The sequence below is a fragment of the Myiozetetes cayanensis genome, unplaced genomic scaffold (genome assembly GCF_022539395.1).
Source record: "Myiozetetes cayanensis isolate MyiCay16 unplaced genomic scaffold, myiCay2020 scf3, whole genome shotgun sequence".
NCBI lineage: Eukaryota > Metazoa > Chordata > Aves > Passeriformes > Tyrannidae > Myiozetetes > Myiozetetes cayanensis.
The window spans coordinates 40,896,283-40,917,252 of NW_026087521.1; the positions used below are offsets into that span (position 1 = coordinate 40,896,283).

Sequence of the window (20,970 nt, forward strand, 5' to 3'; positions counted from 1 at the left end):
AGAATGTAGAATTTCTGCAGGAACTGGAAAAGCCTGTGACACAAACAACCCTGGAGACTTCTTTGCTAATGATCATGTTTTGATCTATGAATATTGTCTCATGAGGATTTTTGTAGAGATAACCCTAAGCTGCTACAGAGGAGCAACAGGATAGTTTTTTCCCATGCAGATTTCACATATGCAAACTTATAGACCACCAGGTGTTTGGGAAATGACATAAGGTCCAGAATCTTCCTCAGTATCTGTAAATCACGAGGTCCCTGTAGTTTATATTTTCATCATTAATCTTTTGTTTTAGTGAGAGCTTCTAGTGATCCAGATGTGGTCACAGGTTCAGTCATCAAGTCCCAAAGGTTTGCAAGTTAATTTTTTTTCTCTTTATCTCTGATCATGCTCTGGATGACATCCAGGGCACATTTAGCACAACTGCAATAGATAAGTTTTTCAGACAAAGAAAAAGGCTAATGAAGTTTTTTTCTGAGCCAGTGCATATTCTGATATTGAAGCACCCACTGGCTTGCATAGTGTTTCTAAATATTTTATTTGCATGGAGTAATTTTCTCCATGGGAACCAATTGAAGGGATAAAGTCTCCAGAATTCTTTCCAGCAAGAAACCAAGAGAACAGCTTTAGGTTAAGATGGAATGGCATATAAGGAGCAGCAAAAAATGAAATGCCTCTACCATTTAGGTGATTGTGATGTAAGTTGTCTTTGTTTCTCCTGTCACAACCAGCACATTGAGCAAGAAATTGTCTTAACAGGCCTGGAAAGCAGATTTTCAAACATTCCCTTGCTCTGGGAACTTCTAGTTCACAGCCAATGAATCTGTTTTGAAACTCTTAAAGGAAACAGTTGCATTAGGTCATGTCTGTTGACTTTGCATCTTGCAACATTGATTCAAGACCTTAAAAGCTTTGGAAATCAACTTGCAGACAAGGTCTCTCCTCGTTTATTCCACAGAATGCTATTTCAGTTTTCCATTTAGAAATCTCTGGTTGCATCTGCTCTTTTGCTCTGCATTGTCACAGCAGCTGAAGTGCAGCAGACTTCAGTGATGGATCTGCTCATACCACTGAGGATATAGTTCAGTTCTCAAGATATGATCTTGAATGCTTACTGTGCTTCAAAGGCAAAATACAGTGCATTGGTTCAGCCAGAACCCTATCCCTCCTGGTTTCTGCTGAAACTTGAAATGTTTTGAAAGCACCAGTACATATTCAGCTTCAAATATTAAGTATTGAATATGCTGAAAGAACTTCTAGTGAAGTTTATTTTTTTTACAGCTGAGTCTAGATAGAGCCACTCTTCATGTTGTGGAAGTAGAAAACTCTTTTGAAGAGGATAAGAAGCAGAAGACATGGTGACAAATGTATATTAAAAGAAGCAAATTCCTATTACGATACTATTCGAAGTTTTTACATTCTTATTCAGAAGACAGTTTACTCAGCTTTGCTTGGATTACTAAAGATATCAGCACACTAGTCTAAGTCATTGAAATATGAGTAAGTGCAGAACCAATGGTATTCTGAGAATATTCAAGATGGTTCATTTCAAAAGCAATAGCAACAAGATGAGCTATTTCAGAAATCTACTCTGTTCTGGGACAAAGTACCTTTGAATATTTACCAGTGAGTGAAAAAGAGAACATTTCAACTAAAGAAAGATTGGTGCAAATTGCACTGTTATCTAGTAAAATAAGCAAATTGCACTTTTATCTAGTAAAATAAAAGTTCATAATGCCTACAAGGAATAGTTAAGCCCATTCTAGAGGAACACACTAATGCCTTTGTGCTCTGAACATAAGAGATTACTACACATAGACATATCCCAACCAATTAATACCTTTCTACCAGTTCAGATGTATGGCTTTTAAATTGTTCATGGTGCCTCTTTACAAACGTTTGTGATCATTTTAGAAAGACAATTATAGATGATAGAGAGTTGTATACTTTCATTTCTTTGGATAAATATTTGTTTAAAAATTGATAAAAAATGAAAACAAGTTGTCCTTTTCAATGCTAGGAACTAGAATTTTGTTGTTGTTGTTTAAATTAAATACACACTTTTATCTTACTTTTCAGTGGATTGCATATATTGCCCCAAAAACTTTTGGTCAAATAGGGAGTCATAAAACACTGTTGATGATGTGCAAGAAAAACTAAGTTTGAACAAGGCTGCAGGTACAGAATTCGGCAACTTTAATGCTATTTCTGATTGCCGGATAGTTTAGGCAAAACTAACAAAGAGGATCGTGAAGTATTGAATCAGTTCTCTGCTGTCAAAAGTCTTTAAAAACTATTGACTGCGCATTTACACTCAACTCAGTGCTGGCTAGCAAGAAAGGTGGAAAATTCTATTAAAAAAGTAATGTTCCAGGCAAAGTGTTGCTCAAAGTCACATCAGAAGGTGGACTATGGATTTCCCACTTCCAGATTAGAAGAATAGTAATGAAAAATATGCTTTCCTTGAAGAAGGAAAATGTGGGATTAAGAACTTCTAGAAGGCTGTTTTCTCAAAAGCTGGATCTGATTCCAAAAAACAATCAGGCAACCATAATTTATGTTGTTGGCAAGAGTTAGAATCATGACACCTGCAATAAGAAAGGTGGTGTTGGGCAGTGTCTCACAGAACATGAGGTTTTCCAGCTGCCTGTCAGAGGAGAAAATCCTACACATAAATTTAGACCTACACAAGTGGTTCTTGGGGCTTGTGGATCATACATTCTGATCCACCTTCAACACCTTGGCACCCTGCTAGTGCCCTTCTTTTGGGAAAACATATCTTTATGGGTTTGACAGGAAAAGTTCAGAAGTCTACATTTTAATGAAGAAAGTGCAGCAGTAAAGTGCCAATCCAGTTCATCCTTGTATGAATTTAGTATATCATAATAAAAGGAATGGCAGCTAATGTTTTCAAAATGGTATCTCTCTACTTAGGTGCTTTAAATTAAATTGAGCTGTGTGAATAAAATTAGTATGCCTTTAAGGAGAACTTGGCAAATCAATTCTCAACCGCCTTTTACTGGGTCTGGCTTGGACAGCGTTTTATAGCAGCCTGGATGATGCTGTGTTTTGGATTTGTGACTAAAATAGCCTTGATAACACAGCAATGCTTTGGCTGTTGCTGAATAGTTCTTGAGCAAGGTCAAGGACTTCTCTTTTTATTAGTCTGCCCCAACAGAGAGTAGACTGTGGATGGGCAGGTGATTGGAAGGGGACACAGCTTGGACAGCTGACCTGAGCTGGCCAAAGGGATAGATATAACAGACCATATAACATCATGTTCAGCAATAAAAACTGGAGTAGAGAAAGAAGAAGATTTTGGCTTCTGAGGTGGCTCTTCGTTTGGAGACTGGCTAGGCATCAGTCTACATGTGAGAAGTGGCAAGTAATTTTCTTCACTTTGCTGTTTGGTGAGGTTTTTTTTTCTCTCTTTTTTTCTTTTACACATTAAACTGTCTTTATCTTGATGCACAAATTGTCTTACTTTTATTCTTCTTGTTTTTTCCCACCACCCTGCTGGAGTGGGTGGGCAAGAGCAGGGGCGTGAGTGCTTGGAAGGGGCCAACCCACCATGCACCTGTACGCTCAGGTATTTACTGTTCCACTAGATTGAGAAGGTTGCGGTCAATTATACTTATTGCCCATCCAAACAGGGAAACACTTGATCAGCAGCTGCTGATGAAATCACATCTACTCAGGCAATGATTAAGGCAGTTAAGGATTGTTCCCCTCATGGAATCATAGAATATTCAGTACTTGCAATTTGTTTTAGTTAACTTCCATAGTCCTTTAATAAAGATAATCCTTTAATATGTCATATAAAATACTAATCCTGTTATAGAGACACTTTTTAAATACCTTGTAGTAGAAATATCTTTGGTATATGTTGATCTTATTGACCTCTTAAAGAGCTAAGAATTTAACCTGATTTATTGCTTAATAGTACTAGTAAGCCATTAGTGTTGGTTTGAATTGGTTTTCAATAATGTTTTGTTTTTAGAAATTACATGGATGAAGTGCAAGCATTTTACTGTTTAATAAAATGAATCTAAAGTAAAAAAAAATTTTGATTATATCACATGAAGTAGAATGTATCAATTACATTTAATTAAATAAGGGTAGTTATAAATTACTAAATGAATATAAATATTTAAATATATAACTATATAAATATATAAAATAAATTGTTAAATTACATAAGGGGTAGTTATAAATTTACGTAAGGTAATGTCACTGCTGAGCTTCAGTGTTAAAACTTCCATACAGAAAACAAGACATATATTTCTAAAGTTCTGCCTCTAAAACCCTTTGAATAATTTTTTAATTGACAATAATAAGGAGAGGTTTATTCTCCTTATGTAATTAATTTTTTAATGAGCAGTTGACATTATTTTTAAATTATAAGGTGCAAAAAATTTGTCCTAAATTAAGTATATATTTATTTGAAAATGCTCCTGAATGTTCACTGTCTTGAAATATAAAAGCTTATGTTGTCCTTTTCCCTCCATGCTGGATCTATTAATAGTACATGCAGTTACCAGTGTTTCATTCTGCTAATTCAGAACTTTCATTAACAAAACAACCTTAATGTTAACAATTTATGGCTGGTTCACTTTAACATGGACCTAAAGATTAGGGATACTGCTTTACTTCATTTGTTGGAAGACAATTGGAATACTGGTTGGTCAAGGTTGTTTCAAAGATTTCTCTTTAAAGAAAATAGGAATTCAGCCCAAAACAAGAGATATGAACTGCCTATTGTAGTTGGTAGATTTACTTGGAGAATTTTCAGATTCAAATCTGAATTTGTCCTACTACGTATAAGGCATACCCTGTTGTTGTACCCAAAAGGGAGGAAAAATAAAGGAAAAAAAAAAAGAAAAAAAAAGGAAGCAAATATACAGCTTTTGTAAGTATTTGTTATCCCTTCATAAAAGAGTTCCATTAATGGTTCAACCTCTGATTTCTAATTCTGAAGACAAATTAATTTCCTGTGGTCCAAACTATTCTCAAACTGTTTTCTTTTATGTTTTTCCTCTCTTTTTATTTATTTATTTACTTATTGTTCTGTGTGAGAAAACTTTTTTGTAAATCATCTGTTTCTGGGCACGGTAAGCACAAAGCCTCGTACTGCATCAAAGTATAGCATGTATTAGAGTGTGGATGTAATTAAAGCAAGCAAACCTTATACTGTGAATGCAAGAAGGTTTTTACAAGAGTTTTGCAGATCTGAATAATTAAGATGTAGGAGTCTGACTAAATAATCTTCCATCTCTCCTAAGCTGAAATGTATCCACAGAGAAAACAAAAAGCTAAGAAAGCTGTCTTTCATTGGTTTTTGTCTTGAGATTATTCCTTCTGCGAATATCTTTGTTGTACCAAAGCATCACCGGACTCACTAGGCTTGTTCAGACTTTGCTAGCTCTGGCTAACTAGATTTTTTTGCATAAGCATATAGCAAGCATGTGAGCAACAGGGAATGCATGAGGAAAGGAGGAAAGAAAAAAAAAAGAAAATCCCTCACCATGAGAGGAAATCATTTGCTCATGGCATATTGTTTCTGAAGAGGCTAGTGGTCAGCGATGGCATGGTGGACAATTTTTGATTGAGTGATCTAACTTTACGAAATAAATTAAAAAGGGAAGGATGGGATGATGGAATCTATAATCATCATCCTTGAGTATAGCTTTTCCAGACATAAAGTTATGTAGACACAGAGTCTAGATGGCTGAAATATTTTTAAAAGTTTTTGCAAAAATAATGTATTTATGGATTAGGAGTGAAAAAATCATTTAAAAGAACAGAAAATAAGGTTGCTTGAGTACCTTCCAAATTTCTTTTTCATCTTCATCAAAGGAAAAGTAATTTTTGTAGAGTTCTACTGTATCTTATATGTTTTGTTTTGAAACTACTGTACTTCAGTTAAAATTTGAAGTGTATTTCATTTGTAGATGTTATTTATTTCAATTTGTCCTGAGGAAGTGAAGATCAGTGTATAGGCAGAAGGACAAGTTGTCAAATGGCAGGCTTCTTGGGGGTTGGAAGTACTGTTTCTTGATGGCTGAGTTTTAGTCTATTATTCTCACTTTTCTTAAGTATGTTCCACAAATATGGTTATTACCTGTCATATTTATTGCATTTTTTTCTACATTGACTATATTTTAAGGATACTGAAATACAGAGCAAATCAAAAAATAATATTGAATCTGAGACAACTGTTTGTTGGTTGGTTTGTTGGTTTGCTGGGGTTTTTTTTGTAATTCCTTTTCCTAACTGTACTGTCTGAAGTATATTATATCAGTTATTATCTCTGGGTTCACGTTCATGCACTCCATTGCAGGTCAGTTCCTCCTTGAAGAATCCCGCCTGATAGAAGCAGCTGAAATGGCAAAAAAAGCAGCTGAACTCGATAATATGGAATTTGATGTTGTTTTCAATGCAGCCCATATGCTCAGGTTAGTGCTTTTACATCTGCCTTACTTGATTTTTCTCTCTTATTTTGGAGGAAAAAAGTATTTATAACCTTTGCTTATGCAGGATTCTTTTTAAAGCCCAGCAACTCTTTTGAATAATTCAATATTGCTAATAAGATACAAAGAACTGGAATGAAACTGTTGCAGGATTTAGCACTTTCCATTTCTAATTTTCTGGGTATTACCTCATAATTTCTTATCTTCAAAACTTCTATCATTTACAAGCATGTGATCCATTTTGCTTGCATAGAAGAATAAGTGTTTCTTTTGTGATGAACCTTCTGCAGAATTTCCTTTCACCTGACTTTTAAAAATTTAGTATGAAAAGATGAGACCATATTTCTGTTCTAGATATAAATAGAGAACATTACAAATTTCTGTTAGTAGGGAACACTACGATAATTAGAAATCTAAATATTCTCAGGCTAATAATGACTTTGAGGCTCATAGGAGCACTAAGTGGTACTCTCAGAATGTGTGATTTAAAATGTAGTCTCATATTTAATTCTGTTCTATCTGAATAGAATTAAATTTTAGACTTCTTTTTGAGCTTTTCAAGCTGACAGACCAGGTTATTCAGTAACATTAAGCTTCTATCTGTGAGCTTAACATTATCATTAAACTTACATTACTTTAGTAGGTATCCTCCATGCTTATTTCTAGGATAACTATCCAATTATTGTCAATTGTCTGCTTAACAGCTATAAGGATGCTTGATTTCATTTAGATGATATCTAAGCATAGAAAATGCATGAGAAAGGAAATAAAAAAATATACTTCATTAGCACAAAACAGTTCTTGAGATAATTTCTCTGATGAAGATATCTCACTAGGCTGTTTATACTTTTAACATTTTAAATATGAAATGAAAGGGAAGGAAAATTGTATAAAAGAGAAGGAAAATGGTATAAAACAGATGGTAGAATTGGCTTCAGGCAATTCAGTGACTCGTGTTTCAGAATTACAGTTTCTATACCATGATTTTGAAATATGCTCCAAAACATCTTTTGAAAAATAACTCTTACTGCTTGTAGATTAGAAAGGAAACCAAGAAAAATTATTCCCTGGTAAACAACAGCTTGACCTGACTCAGTTGTATGAGCTATTTTAAGGATCCTTGCCTTCCCCCTGATTATTCTGTGAATAGTATCTCTTGAGACAGAGTTCAGTATTTTGAAGACAGAAGCATAGCAAGCAGCTGAATTCAGAGGGGTATAGAGAGTTTCAGAGTCCTGATTGCAGCAAGTGTGTTGTGGAATATAAGTTTAAATGGTGTCATTGTGTGTTTTTTAAAATGTGATGATGTAGTGTGATTCCAATACTGTTTTGGAAATAGGTTTAATAAATCCCTCACTTTGTCTGTGAGCACTGAGTGAAGCATCCGAAGTCTTGAAGGCATGTTTGTTTACATCTGGATATGAGTACTTTTTTATTTTTAAAAGTAACAGCAATTCTGCTGTACTGCATATTAACCAGCCATGTTTAACCTTCTTGATCTGATTGGGAGTATACTATTTTTGTGGCGCCTTGACCAGCATTGAGCTCAGTGATTCTAATATGCATTCTCTATTTTTACTATAAGCAAAAAGCCAAAACCTTTAGAAACAAAGAAAACTCCCCAAACCAAAACCCTTAAAAAAAAAGGGCCTGTTTTAGTTTAGCTAGAAACCACTGTGCTACTTTGGGATACCTAGTTGGTCTAATTTTTCAGTTACATGCTCAGCTCTCTTTGTAATTGTCTTCCTAATACGTTGTGGGAGTCTGAAATAGTCTGGAGAATTTAGCAAGAGCAGGGTGGCAAAGTTAAATTCAGTGCTGCTAAGCATTTGCTTAAAAACCCCATGTGTTAGCATCTGACTGATTTTTGCTGAAAGGTTATGGGTCTGTTGTCTGTCCTTGTTCACTGCTCTACTTAGCAATTGATTTAAATATATGGCTTCTGTAAGACTTGTTGTACAAGGGCAATGTGTATTCATTCATTGGGACAGAGCAGCTACAAATGCATTGTGAGTCTGCAGGACTTCAGAAGCAGCTGATTTTCAGGATCTTTAGAACAGAGAGCTGAGGTGATTCCTAGAGGAAAGCAGATACCAAGACACAGAAGAGGAAGGAAAGAAGGGAATAAACCAACTGGCATAGAGTGACACAGCTAGAAACTGTGAATGCTAAATGCAGTCATAAATAAAAGGCTGAAATAGTTTCATGTAGGTGACCAACTGCTCTTTAGGTACCCTAGAGAGCTATAAACACTGACCAGTGAGTAAGAATTTTGAATGAACTGCACAGCTGTGAGGTAGAAAACACATTATAGAAGTTCACAGAGCATGAAAATGAATTGACTCTGGTGAGCAAGGTGGTGTAGCAATGGATTTATCCTATATGGGATGGAAGAAGTCCTGTCAGAGATGGACTGGTGAAGGAAAAGAAGAAAACAGCTCAAATGTTATAGAAACAGAAGTTTTTAATGTTGTTTAAACAGGTCTTAAGATGGCTTTTCTGTATTTGCAAAGTTACTCTGTCTTCTTCCTGACACACCCCTGTAAAGGACCCTTATGCAGGAATGTCCTGGGAAGATATCCTCAGGTCTTCTCATTGGCCTTTGTTCACCTCTTTCTATTGGCTATTAACTCTTTACCTGATTGGGTTTTTCTGTAGTACCTTGACCCTGTAATTGGTTCCCTTTCAATCCCCCTGAAAGCCATATAAACCCCCATCCCCAAATAAACTTCCTCTTTCGTCCGTCCCTCAGCATGGCATGTGTGAGCTCCTTATGGGCTCATAGAGCCACATGCTCGAGGGGCAGTTGGGAGAGCATCACACCTGCAGAGAATGGTGTAACACCCAAGACCTGAAAGGTGCCCCCCTCCAAATCAGCGGTCGTAAGGTGGGATAAAGTTTACAGATGTGTTGAGGATTAAGAGACAGAAATTGATACTAATGTGAATGATGCAAGGTTTCCAAAATGACTGCAAGATAATAACAGCAGCTTAGATTTTTGTATAGATTCTAAATTTTTTTTTCAGACCAAATATTCTACCCAGTGATGTATTTTTGAATTAGGAAGGAATTATTTTTCTTTCATTTCTTACTACTGTTTCCACCATTAGCCTAAGGAGTGTCACAAGACTGAGAAACATGAAGACATTTCTTCAGTATCACATGCAACTTCTTTCAAATTTGGTTTACAGCTGGTTTGGATGGAAACTAATCACAATATTCCTTCAAATTCTGTTTAGTTTTCTACTCTAGTGCTAAAATATTTTCCCTTTTTTTTAACTCCCTTACTCTCTCAGAAAAAAGAAATTAAATTAAAACACAGCCTCAATAAAAATTTACAACTTTTGAAAATTTTGAACTAGAATGCTGCAAGGTAATCTTCTTTTTCTTAAATTTGCAACAGAATTGTTAACTGGGTCTAAACACAGTAGTTGTCTTTTTAGATAGCCTGTTCTCAGTTTAGCAGTCACAAGAACTGCTCCTCGTGGCAGGTATTCCAACATTGCTTACTTTCTTCTTTGTGACTGAATCTGAAGTAAAAAAATTAACAACTGAGTTAGTTCTGTTTCCATTAGTGAGAGACCTCCCTGCTCCTAATTGCACATAGTTATTTTTTTTCCATAAATGACTTCTGTAGCATCCTGATAATGCAATGCAAGATGAATCAAGTCATCTGTAAGAGGGGTGAGATGTGGGATGAATGTAATTCATTTCTTTGCAACAGTCTGGTAACTTTTAACTTGCATAATACTTGCCTGTAAAATTTATTATCTCAACAAATTTGTTTTCCAGACAGCTTTCTTCAAGGGTCATGCAGCTCTTTGGGTGGTTCTTAAAACAGTATCTGGTCACATGGTTTACTTCTGTACTATTTCCAATGCTCTTACTTACAGGAATTCAAAGTCCTTCAGAAAACCTAGATACATTTTAGTGAAATGCAGTGAAGCATGTGTTTGTAATGCTGTACCTTCAGTGAATAAGTCATGTAGTAACAAGTGCTAAGTTTCACTTTTTAAGTTTTATACTAGGTGAGCTGCCATGAGCTAGATTTCCTCTGGTCTAGGAGAGGATTATTTTTAGAATGAGGGATGGCAGTGGGATGACACCGCTGTGCTAATTAGGAACAGGAAAAGAGCTTCACGTTGTCTTCACATGAAAACAAACTTAGGAAGAAGACCTATTTTCTTAAAAGCACATTTTGTAGGAATAATTAGTTTTTTTGTACTTCTGTAAGTGGGTTATTCTGGGAAACTCCTATTCCATGAAGTAACACCATGTTTGTTGGCTGTTTGAAAACAAGTCTAAATTAGGGCAATATTACATGACATGGTCTTTGTTTCTCAGTGGTTTCTGGAAGAGTATTTTGGCTCTCCAGAACACACTGATCGAACATGGACTGTAGTTGCTGACACAATCTCATAGGCACAACTTCACCCTCTGTTATTGTCTCAACAGTTTATATTCATTCTTTATTTACTGTCTATGTGCTTAATTATATATATGTATGTATGGCAAAGCATATAGTCTATATAAAATTTTTAAAGAAAAAATGTGTGTGAAGAGTTAAGAGGTATAAAACCTGATTATGATTTTGTTGTGACGCAGAAAAATCCAGTAAGAATGCCAAGTACCAACATGCAATATTTAAAAATAGAATCTCTGAAGAAAACTATATTTTATTTGTAGCTGGGCTGACATCCATGATTTCACTGTAAAAATAATCAACAGTCTGAAGCCTTGTACCAAGCAACAGGCAGGTTAAAACTAACCCTTTCCCACTCATGTTTATGGATCTATACCAGTCAGCACTGGTGGTGTTTTTCTCTTACAACAATATTTTTTTCCAGTGATCAACATAAAGATTCAAAATGAATGTAAACTGGGTGTCAGGATAATCTAAGTTTTAGATTAAATCTAAAATTTAATGCTGTCAAAGCACGTTTATGAAGTGTCACCATCAGTCAGCTGGAACTGAATACAGGGAATTGGTTGATCTGGAGGCTCAGGTTAAGAGATATGAGAGAATAAAACGAGAAAACATTTTTGTACCTTAAAACAAGATAGACTGCTAGTGCTAATAGGGGAAATCAGAAGTGTTTTCAAAGTCCTCATGAAAAGATTTAGGATAGAGGTTGAAATATATCTCATAACTATGAAAAGGACTCTGTCTTCTGAACTTCTCTTTGCTCCCTTTCCTTCCTTTCTATTTTATTATCAATATTTTATCTAATATTTTACTCTAATGTGAATTACGTTACCTTTAGTAGTGTCCTTCCCTTATTTGACATTGATCCAGAGCTCTTTACTGCTCAGTGGCATAGGGTTACTGCAATTTCCTACCTCTGTGCCTTTAATTTTTCTCAAGGGAAAGCCATTTCAGGGCTTAATGTAATGAATTTCTAGCTTAGATTTGCAGTGAAAATGGGATCCAGAATTCTGAAGCATCTGAAATAAGGGAACTGATGCTGAATGCCCTAGAAATTGAACTGGCATTTTCCTGACCAGATTACTGTGTTGTGCATGCATTTCTATAAACTGTTTTTAATGGAAAACTATACATTCAAACTGATTTCAACTTAGCAATTAATGATCCATGTTCCAAGATGTACACATGGGAGAAAAGCAAGCCATGTATTTCCACTGGGCTAAAAGGGATTTTAATGTGTTCCACATTCACATGCCAACAACACTTTTTGGAGGTGAAGTGTACCATTTGTATTTGCCTCCTGGGTAAGGCACCTTGTTTATTGTATGTTATTTCACCACATTCAGAAGTGCTTTGTGTCCTGACAGTTTTGTATGAACAGGGGGAAAAAAAAAAAAAGCTGTGTAACATGTTTCATTTTATAGCACCTTGTTGTAAATCCTGAAATTCATAAGTATGAGATTATTTTTTTCAGTCATTTCAAGTGCTACTGATGCCCAGCAGGAGCGATTCAGAAGCAGGTTGAATGAATATTTTTAGGCATTCAATCATTTCTGACCACTGCAACCACTGAGTAAATGATACATGTGAAAAGTAATTTAAAACAGTTAACAGGTATAAACCAGGTTCTACTTAGCAATTGTTACTCAGGAAGTGGTTTCAGCTTGCACAGGAATTACGTGAGAAACTTCAAAGGGATTATCCCCTTCTCCTCCCAAGACCAATAGCTGTCAAAATGTATTGATTGGGATTAATTGACTACCATGTATTAAGTGGCTAATGTTTAAAATCTGGGTGGATAGGAACATAAAATTAGAACACAGTTTGATTACTAAATAACTAAGCATGTAAAGGCTCATGTAATGAAGAAGGTAAAATCTCCAGGCACAAGTGTTCAGTTGATTGATACTCTTTGAATTGGTAACTGTTCTCAAAAGCAGAAGAAAGAGGAAAAAGAAAATCAGACGGCCAACTCTACTCGGTGTTATGCTTGTTTTCTAATTTTTCAGTTTTGTGTCACAGAAATGCATCTGTGTTATATAATCACATAGCAAACACAAATATGCTGAAGATCTCCTGTCCTAACTCTCCTATGAAAGGACCTAGCTCTTCATAGGAAAAAAGGAAATAATTTTAGCAGAAGATATGTAGCCTGCCTGAAAGTTGTGCCTGGTTGTTCTTACAGATTTTCCATCTTTCTTATGACTTGTATGTCATCAGCTGATACTCACTGGAATGGCAGATAAAATGAATAGTTGGAGGAAATTTAAGAAGGTGGAGACAGAAGAAGAAGAGAGGAGTTTGAGAGAAGAGATAAAAAGGGCCTGCTGAGGAAAAAATATGTTGGGATTTCTTTGACAACAAATTGCATTTTCATTTGACGATATTAAACTAAAAACTCAGGAGAAGAAATAAAAAATAAACTACTAGGAGCATGTAGATGCTGTCTGTATTAGTAAGGAGAAGAAAAAGGGTTGAGCTGATAGTGCTTCAGGTACCCAGAAACTCATCATATTCTCCTGGGACAGGAGATCAAAATTTAAATCCCCTCTCAGAATGATGTGAGGAAATGTTGAAATTGGAACTCTTTTCTGAGTGAATTCCCTCAACCATGGAAATTTAGTTTTCAGAAATCTTTGTATTATCTGATTTTTTTCCTTTTTTTTTAACTGGAATGATAGTGGTTTTGGGGAGGCACAAAATGAGAAACTGCATTGTTGCATAATCTACAGTTTCTGAATTTAAAGTATGTCTGATTACAAAAAATGAACCAGATTTTCCTCTGGTGAAGATATATGTCTCTGTTTTTGCCTAAGATCAGCTTTCTGTTTTTCTTTCTAATGTGCACTAATATAATGCGAGAACTAAAACAGAAGATGAGGTAGGCAAAGAAGATTTGTGCTAATGGACAATCTGAACTATAAGAAAACTTCTAGATTTACATATTTTGTGCATTTTCCCTTAAACAGAAAGGTAGTTACAATGTTTTGGTTTTATCTGTTTCTTTAGGTATGGGGTTTTTTAACCCAAGGAAAATGAGATGTAACTGTTGGGTTTTTCTCTCCTGATAGACAAGCCAGTCTTAATGAAGAAGCAGAGAAGTATTACGAAATGGCAGCAGGATTAAGACCTAATGTAAGTACCTTCTTAATGATATCCATTACTTAGGTTGATGAATGTGCTATGGTACTGAACCCTTTTTGTTGAGCAGAACTTCTTGCTGGAGCATTTGATCTCTTGTCCTGCGTTATATATATATTCTTTTAATGGTTAATTATTGGGTAGTCAGATGAAGCTGTTCATTTGTCAAACCAATTGCTATACTTTCAAGTTGCTTTAGTGAAGTGGTCTAGCAATAAGTCTTACTTGGCTAACATACATAAAAAAGACTTCTAGATTTAGATTTATTTATCTACATTTAAATGTGTTAAATTTGGAAAGCTTTTCCAATTCCATCTATTTTCACTAGTAAAAGAGATTGAAAGGCTACTCTGTGATCCACTGTTTAAGGCATTTTAAATAATACATTTATGCCTTTTCCTCTGTCATGAACTTCTGACAAACGTTGTTCAACAAACGTAAAGATAGTTTTGCCTCAGAGGTGTTTATCTCCAAAGTAGTTGTATATTGGCAAAGAAGTACTTGTTTTTTGAAGCAGAAGTATGTAGGAGTGACAGATGCTTTTTAAAAAGGGAAGCTCATTTCTAGTTTTATTGCATCAGGAACAAAGGAAAAAAATATTTTTTACTTACCATTTTTTATTCAATGTTATATTTCTTTTCAATTACCTTCACAACGGGGGGGGGAAATCGTGGATATAAATGAGGCAGAATTTATTTTAAATACATACCACTTTGCCTATGCAATAAATCAAATCCAGGAAAATTCCTGTCACAGAAGTCTCTAGTACCAAATTTGAGGATACATGTTAGCAAATTCAGTTAAAAAAAAAAAAAAATCAAAACTACAGACTTAAAACAGAAGAGTTTTCAGACCTAAGAATCAAAAGCAACACCACCTAAGACTCAAAACAAGATAACAAAATGTAATCAAAAAAAACCAAAACAAATAGCTTATTCATATGAAATGACAGTTTGTCTCTTAACAGCTCTCAAAAACCCATGTATTATACTAATTCATTCTTTGTGAAATAACAATATAGACTTTGTGATTCTTTATGCTTTCAGATGTAAGACTTTTTGTGTTGTTTTTTTGGTTTTTTGAGAGGATACCTTAAAGTTGAAAGAATTCCCTCAGCTGTGTGCAAACTGGTACAAGTCCTCTTCTGTGATTGACTGTATGCTCAAAATATTTCTCAGAAACTCCAAAATAACTTTATTGTGTAAACCATATATGAATATGATCATAAGTGTGAGGTTTCTCAGGGAGCCTTGGAAGTAACTGACGGCTAGGTTAGCTGTTTATAATTACTGATGATAAGTTTTACATGCTGAGACCAAAGTATTCTTTTTGAAGGATAAGTTTATCAAAACAGTTCATTATAGGAACTTTCTTCTAACTTTATTAGGATAAGCAAAAATCTAATAGGTACTGGTGTTCAACTTTCTTTAAGAGAGAATTTCACTTTTATGTACAAGATCATAGTTTAACTTTCTAGCTAAGCATGGTATGCATATGGTTCAAGGCGTTTCAAAAATATTTTACTGATGAAGAGTGGGAAGATTGTTTCAGTTTTCAGTGCCAGGATCAACTTTCTGATGACTTTACAGGGCATTTCTCAAAAATGTAAACAAAACCAGAAGTAATCATACATATCTCTCTTATTAACTCTCAAATTTACCAGAATAGTTTCAGATCAGGAGAAAAAGAAGCCACTTGAGGAGGCTTACTTGGTGTTAAGCAATATAATGGAATGCAAATTACTGATGTACCCTCTTCCTCATGGATGCATCTGTACTGATAAATTAAATGTGTCCAGGACTGTGCTCTAGTACTGACTGAACCAGCTGCTTAGAGTGTGTCTAGGTACTGTCTGAGAGACTGCAATGGCCCAGACTAGAGCTGTGTGGGAGTTATCCTCACATCTTGAAAAAGCCCACAGTCTAATTTGTCCTTTTGGATATAGCCTATGTATCCTCTCACTGTCTCATGAATATGAAGGATTAGCAAAGTTATGTGAGTCAAGATGCTAAAGAAATATCCTGAAGCAAAACGTAGTGCTGAAGGATTTAATTTTATTTTTTTAATCCATCACTAATGATCTAGAAACATTTCTTGACAAAGAATTCAAAACAGTAGATGTATTCATGTGATGTAATATACAGATACGTACCAGTCCATGTATATGGACACATATCTATATGTATATTTGTGTACCCTGTTTAATGTTAGCTGCTAGGAGGCCTGTTCCCAAATTCCCTCTTGGTGAGAATACTGTGGCAGCATTGAAATCTCATTCTTGCAATGGATCAGCCTTGTTACTAGTAATTGAGTGCTCAAAGACAAAAATCTTCCCTCTTCTAGTGATTGAGACAGTATCTTTTGATATTAGTGAATTACAGATCAGCATCCCAAGTAAACTGGCTCGCTGCTTTTATTTTCAGTATGACTTTTTTCCCCTTTGGTTCCCCAATCTCTCCTTCATGTCCTAGGTTGAAGATCCATTTCTTTGTTATCAGCTTCCTTTCACTGTGCCAAGACAACTAAATTTAATGGTTATTCTTTAGAATTAGACCCATGTCTGGCTCCTGAGAGATTTCCAGCTAGCTCAGTCTGAAACAAAACTCAGATTTCCACTCTCTTACATCCATGTCTTTACAAATATAACATATTGTATAATTTCTCTAATATCACTGCGATAAAATACAGTCCTTAGCAGCAATAAGACGTTAGTCATACTATAAAATGAATCTTTTAATGAATGTTAGTGAATTTTTATGCTCACTGAGCTTTCATGACAGAGTTTTGTTCTCAGCATTCTCTCTGTTTTCCTTTTACATCTCTTTCTCTGGTTTCTCGATCATTCCTGTTGCTTTTGGAATGAAGCACTACTGCATACACAATACTTACTCACCTGCTCCCTAATTTATAAGTCCTTCAGATCCAGAAGCTGCTTTGCTGAGCTTTTCTGCACCCTTGTCCAGTTTAAATGGCTACCTGAGTTCTGACTTTCCGAGATACCTACTTGGCTATTTCAGTGTTTTTTCCACACATCAGTCTCCACTCCTACATTTGTCTCTTAGACAAGCCCTTTTATTTCAGTGTCTTAGAACTGGGGAACAACAGTGAGCAACCAATATGCCTGTGTGTCTCAGTCACTTTCTCATTCCATCTAATCCATTTTTATAAAAGTTGTGACTAAGGAGGCTAAAAACATCGCCAGAAATACAGTATTCAGTTACAGAAAATGTAACTTCTCTGAAACCTGCAAGCTATTGTTTTTAAGAAAGCAAACATAAAAAGATTTCATTTTTGGAATACTGGAGGTGATTCATTCATCATTGAACTAATTCTGAGAGGTCTGAAAATACAACTTATTTTTTTCCATGACAAGCTTTATTACAGTGAATAAAGTATCTGCAAGAAAAAATATACTCAGTAAAGGAACAACTGAACACAGCGGAGATGTGTTAAAATGTGTATCCATATCTTGAATGCCATCTTTGCTTTTGGATACACATTCTTTCTGCATAGTGCAAAGGAATTAAAACACTTCGGTACAATAGCAGCACCAGCTGAAAAGGAGCTTGGATGCAAATTAAAAAAAGTTTGGCTGTATTATCATGTTCATGATTGGTCTTATTTGCAGTAGGTGTGTATTTATCCTCTGTGAAAGTAGTTTCCAGGCAAATTTCAGAAGAGCATTATTTTCTGTAAAACACACTACTGCTGTGGAGACAGGAATGATTTATCTTAAACTACTAAAGAAGCAAGCATTCTCAAGGTTATGTCTATTAATTTCCAAATAGGCTTCACAGAGTTGACTTCCCCTGGACAGGCAAGGAGAGAGAGAGGAATCCAGGAAGCAGTTCAGAAAATGAATCTACTTTTATTTGCTATGAATAATTTCTTACAGGACTTTTTCTTCCTTCAACTCTGTAGGTGACCTACAGAGATTAGGCTCCCTAGCCCTTTGATCTTTATGAATGCTTTCCAAAAAACATGTTGTTGCATTGTGTCTTGTACTGTGGTCAAAACAAAATCATTTTTTAGAGCCTTCTCAGTGAGAAACACATATGTGTTTGTTCTAGCAATGTTGGCTTGAGTGCATGTTAATCATACTAGTCTAATTTTAACAAATTCAGTTGCATGAAGAAATGAAAGTGTAAGTTTCTTAGATATACATATACAATAATTATTCTGAGTGGGAGTATTGCTGAAGAAAATCCGTATTCAGAGATGATTTCTTAGTGCCCTACATATTGTAATGTTCACAAACAAGGGAATTGTTTTAACAAGTTGTTAGGCACTCTAAAATGTGAGCTTTAAGCTTGCTTTGTTGTGGAAAAATCAGTCATCCAGAAGCTCTCTTTAAATTGGCATTCTTTTCAAGAATGTGAGATGTTGACTTAAGCTTCAGCTTTTATTCAACTTTTAAGACATCATTTTTGTAATAGAGCTGCATTTCTAACTTTTTAAGTCTGAACCTGAAGCAATCAGTCTTAAAAAAGCTGCTCTAGAACGCCCACATATGGCCAATGGCTTTTGAGAAGAAAGAGCACTTTGAAGTGTGACCTCAAGAGTATTAAATGAAAGCGAGCTCACCAGAGCCTTAAGACTTTGAGCCACCACCTTGAGATGATTGGCTTAGAAGCATTCCTCAAGGAGGTGCCGTGACCTGCAAGTCACTACCATCCCAACCACATATTAGTGCTGTTTGCAATCTGGAGCTCATGACAGCTTTAAGCCCCATGTCATCGGCACATTGTCAGAAACAGCTGTTTCCACTCTACCACTTCAAAAGGGCTTGATTAAATGTCTTACTGTAACAACATACATAAAGACACACACACAGAATGAGGGGGGAAAAGAGAAATGTACCTATAAGCAAAATAAACACAATTTCCACTAGATGGTTTAATCATGATGTGGGGGACTAAACCATTTCTTGACTTGAAGGGTTTATGTAATCAGTTACCACAATATCATATTAAAAAGCAGTTTCTACAAGTGCTTTTATTTTTTTCCCTAATGCTGGAGTACAGATTTCATGTCAAGGGCTCCAGGCTTGCAATAAGCTCTACCTCAAACTGTCTAACTCGTGAAAGGAGAATGCTAGTGATTTCCACATAATTGACTGTAATTCTATAGACACCTTAGAGATAACATGCTTTCAGTGACTTCTTATGGAGAGTGTTCATAATATGAGGTTTATGCATGGCAGGACTTCTAAAAATGAATATACTTCCAATAGTTCATAGACCTTTAAAATATAAAATAAATGTTGCATTTTGTCTTGAAACATCTGTAATCAAGATCTGCTTTATTACATATTTTTTCCTTAGATGTTTCCATGCCAAATTTCCTATTTGATTTTCTTGTGAACATTCAGTAATTGTCTCATGTAGATTTACGAGGCTTGGAGAAATTGTGAGGGAAACAACTTTAATGTATTTTACCAGCTTTAAGGACATGTCCTCTTATTACCAGGGAGAACTTTCATTAATTTTTTAAGGGCTTCTGCTGTGTTAATTGTACTGCTGCTGGCAGTAGTGAATGGATTAACAGTGATTCCTACATTGTCTGCAGCTGATTCTTGACTGACAAAAAACTGGCACTTCAATGCTACACTGGATCCAATGTCATCCTCACACTGCTCCACAGATACAGTAATGAATGTATTCCCCCTGCAGCCCTTCTGAGTAGCTCTACCTAGGCTCTGCTATGCAAGTGCAGCTGGAGATGCCTTGCCATCGTACTCCTGGTTTCTGGAGCATAGTACAGATAAAGCTGACATAGTTCTCTGTCAAAATAGTACCTATATAGTTTTTACACCATATATGTCAATGAAGTGTGACAATTTCCAGTTGAGAATCCTTTTTTCAAAATGTTCTTCTGTGTACTTGTTTATTCAAAATAATGAACACATGACACTATTTTATCTTTATCTACTGGTGCCATGGAATGGCAGAGCTGTATTTTTAGGTAGTTAGCATCCACCAAATTCATCTGTTCAGTTGTCTGCCTTTACACAGAATAAAAAAGTGGGCCTTTTAGGGCAGAAGGAGCTTCTGCTGACTGCCTGTCTGCCCTCTGAGATGTCCCAGCTTCTCCTGCCCTGTGTCAGGGCTGCACAGCTTCCTTCTACTAGCACCAGTGGCTGCTAAGCCTTGCATTGTTTAAAGGCTTCCTCTCAAGTGTGCCAAGCTTTCCGCCTCAATAATATGAATGGCTGTGGATTCCTTCCAGCCCAGCAGCACTCTTGGCCCCCTGAAAAGGCTTCCTTTCTTTTCTCTTGGTGAAGGTGTGAGGAATAAGAAGACTTCCTAGTATCCAGTTCTTCCTCCCTTCCTGCTAAAGACTGAATTAATTGTTATAGGGCATGAAGGGACTAAAAAGGATACTGTGGCTTCCTAATGAGAAGATAGGCATGACTGATGTGAAATGTATTTCCAGATGGCATGCTTTTAATAGTTTGACTTCAGGCAAATACAGGGGTGGGAGGTTTAGGCATGGATTGGCTCCATTGGGAGAGGAGATAATGCAACACCCTTATTGAAAAGAGGATATGACTCTCTGATCTCAAAAGAATAAGAGAGCACTTTCTTCGTTACTCTAATTTGGTTACACTGTACCTGTTGAAACCTCATAAAAAACAGACTCAGAGATTTGATATCAGAATAGCTGTGATATTTTTCAGCCTTCGTAGCAGAAGAGTAACGTAGCCTAAAGGTTATACAAAATGGAGAAATTCAAGAAAATTAATATTAACTGAATGTGACCTTCCCTTCATTTCAGATAGTAAGAATCTTCAATGTATACACAGAAATAGCAACACTTCTCTATGTAAAGAGTTTAACCATGCACGAACTCTCTCTGCCCCCCCTGGGCTGGGAAGCTTTTTTAAATCTAATTTGGGCCTGAGCTCAGTTTTCTTTTGTTATTGTTTTA

At 35.8% G+C, this 20,970-nt stretch overlaps 1 protein-coding gene across 2 annotated transcripts in view; it reads left to right on the forward strand.

Annotated features, from left to right (window-relative positions):
• Positions 1-20,970, forward strand: part of TMTC2 (transmembrane O-mannosyltransferase targeting cadherins 2) — a 244,734-nt gene that overhangs the window by 207,239 nt on the left and 16,525 nt on the right. For both annotated transcript variants that reach the window (XR_007629963.1, XM_050324145.1), the window contains 2 exons: positions 6,344-6,458; positions 13,971-14,034. Coding sequence is in view for 1 of the 2 variants with exons in the window: in XM_050324145.1 (XP_050180102.1) it covers positions 6,344-6,458; positions 13,971-14,034 (179 nt within the window). In the remaining variant the exon portion in view is untranslated. Of the gene's footprint in view, positions 1-6,343; positions 6,459-13,970; positions 14,035-20,970 lie in introns of those variants that run through there.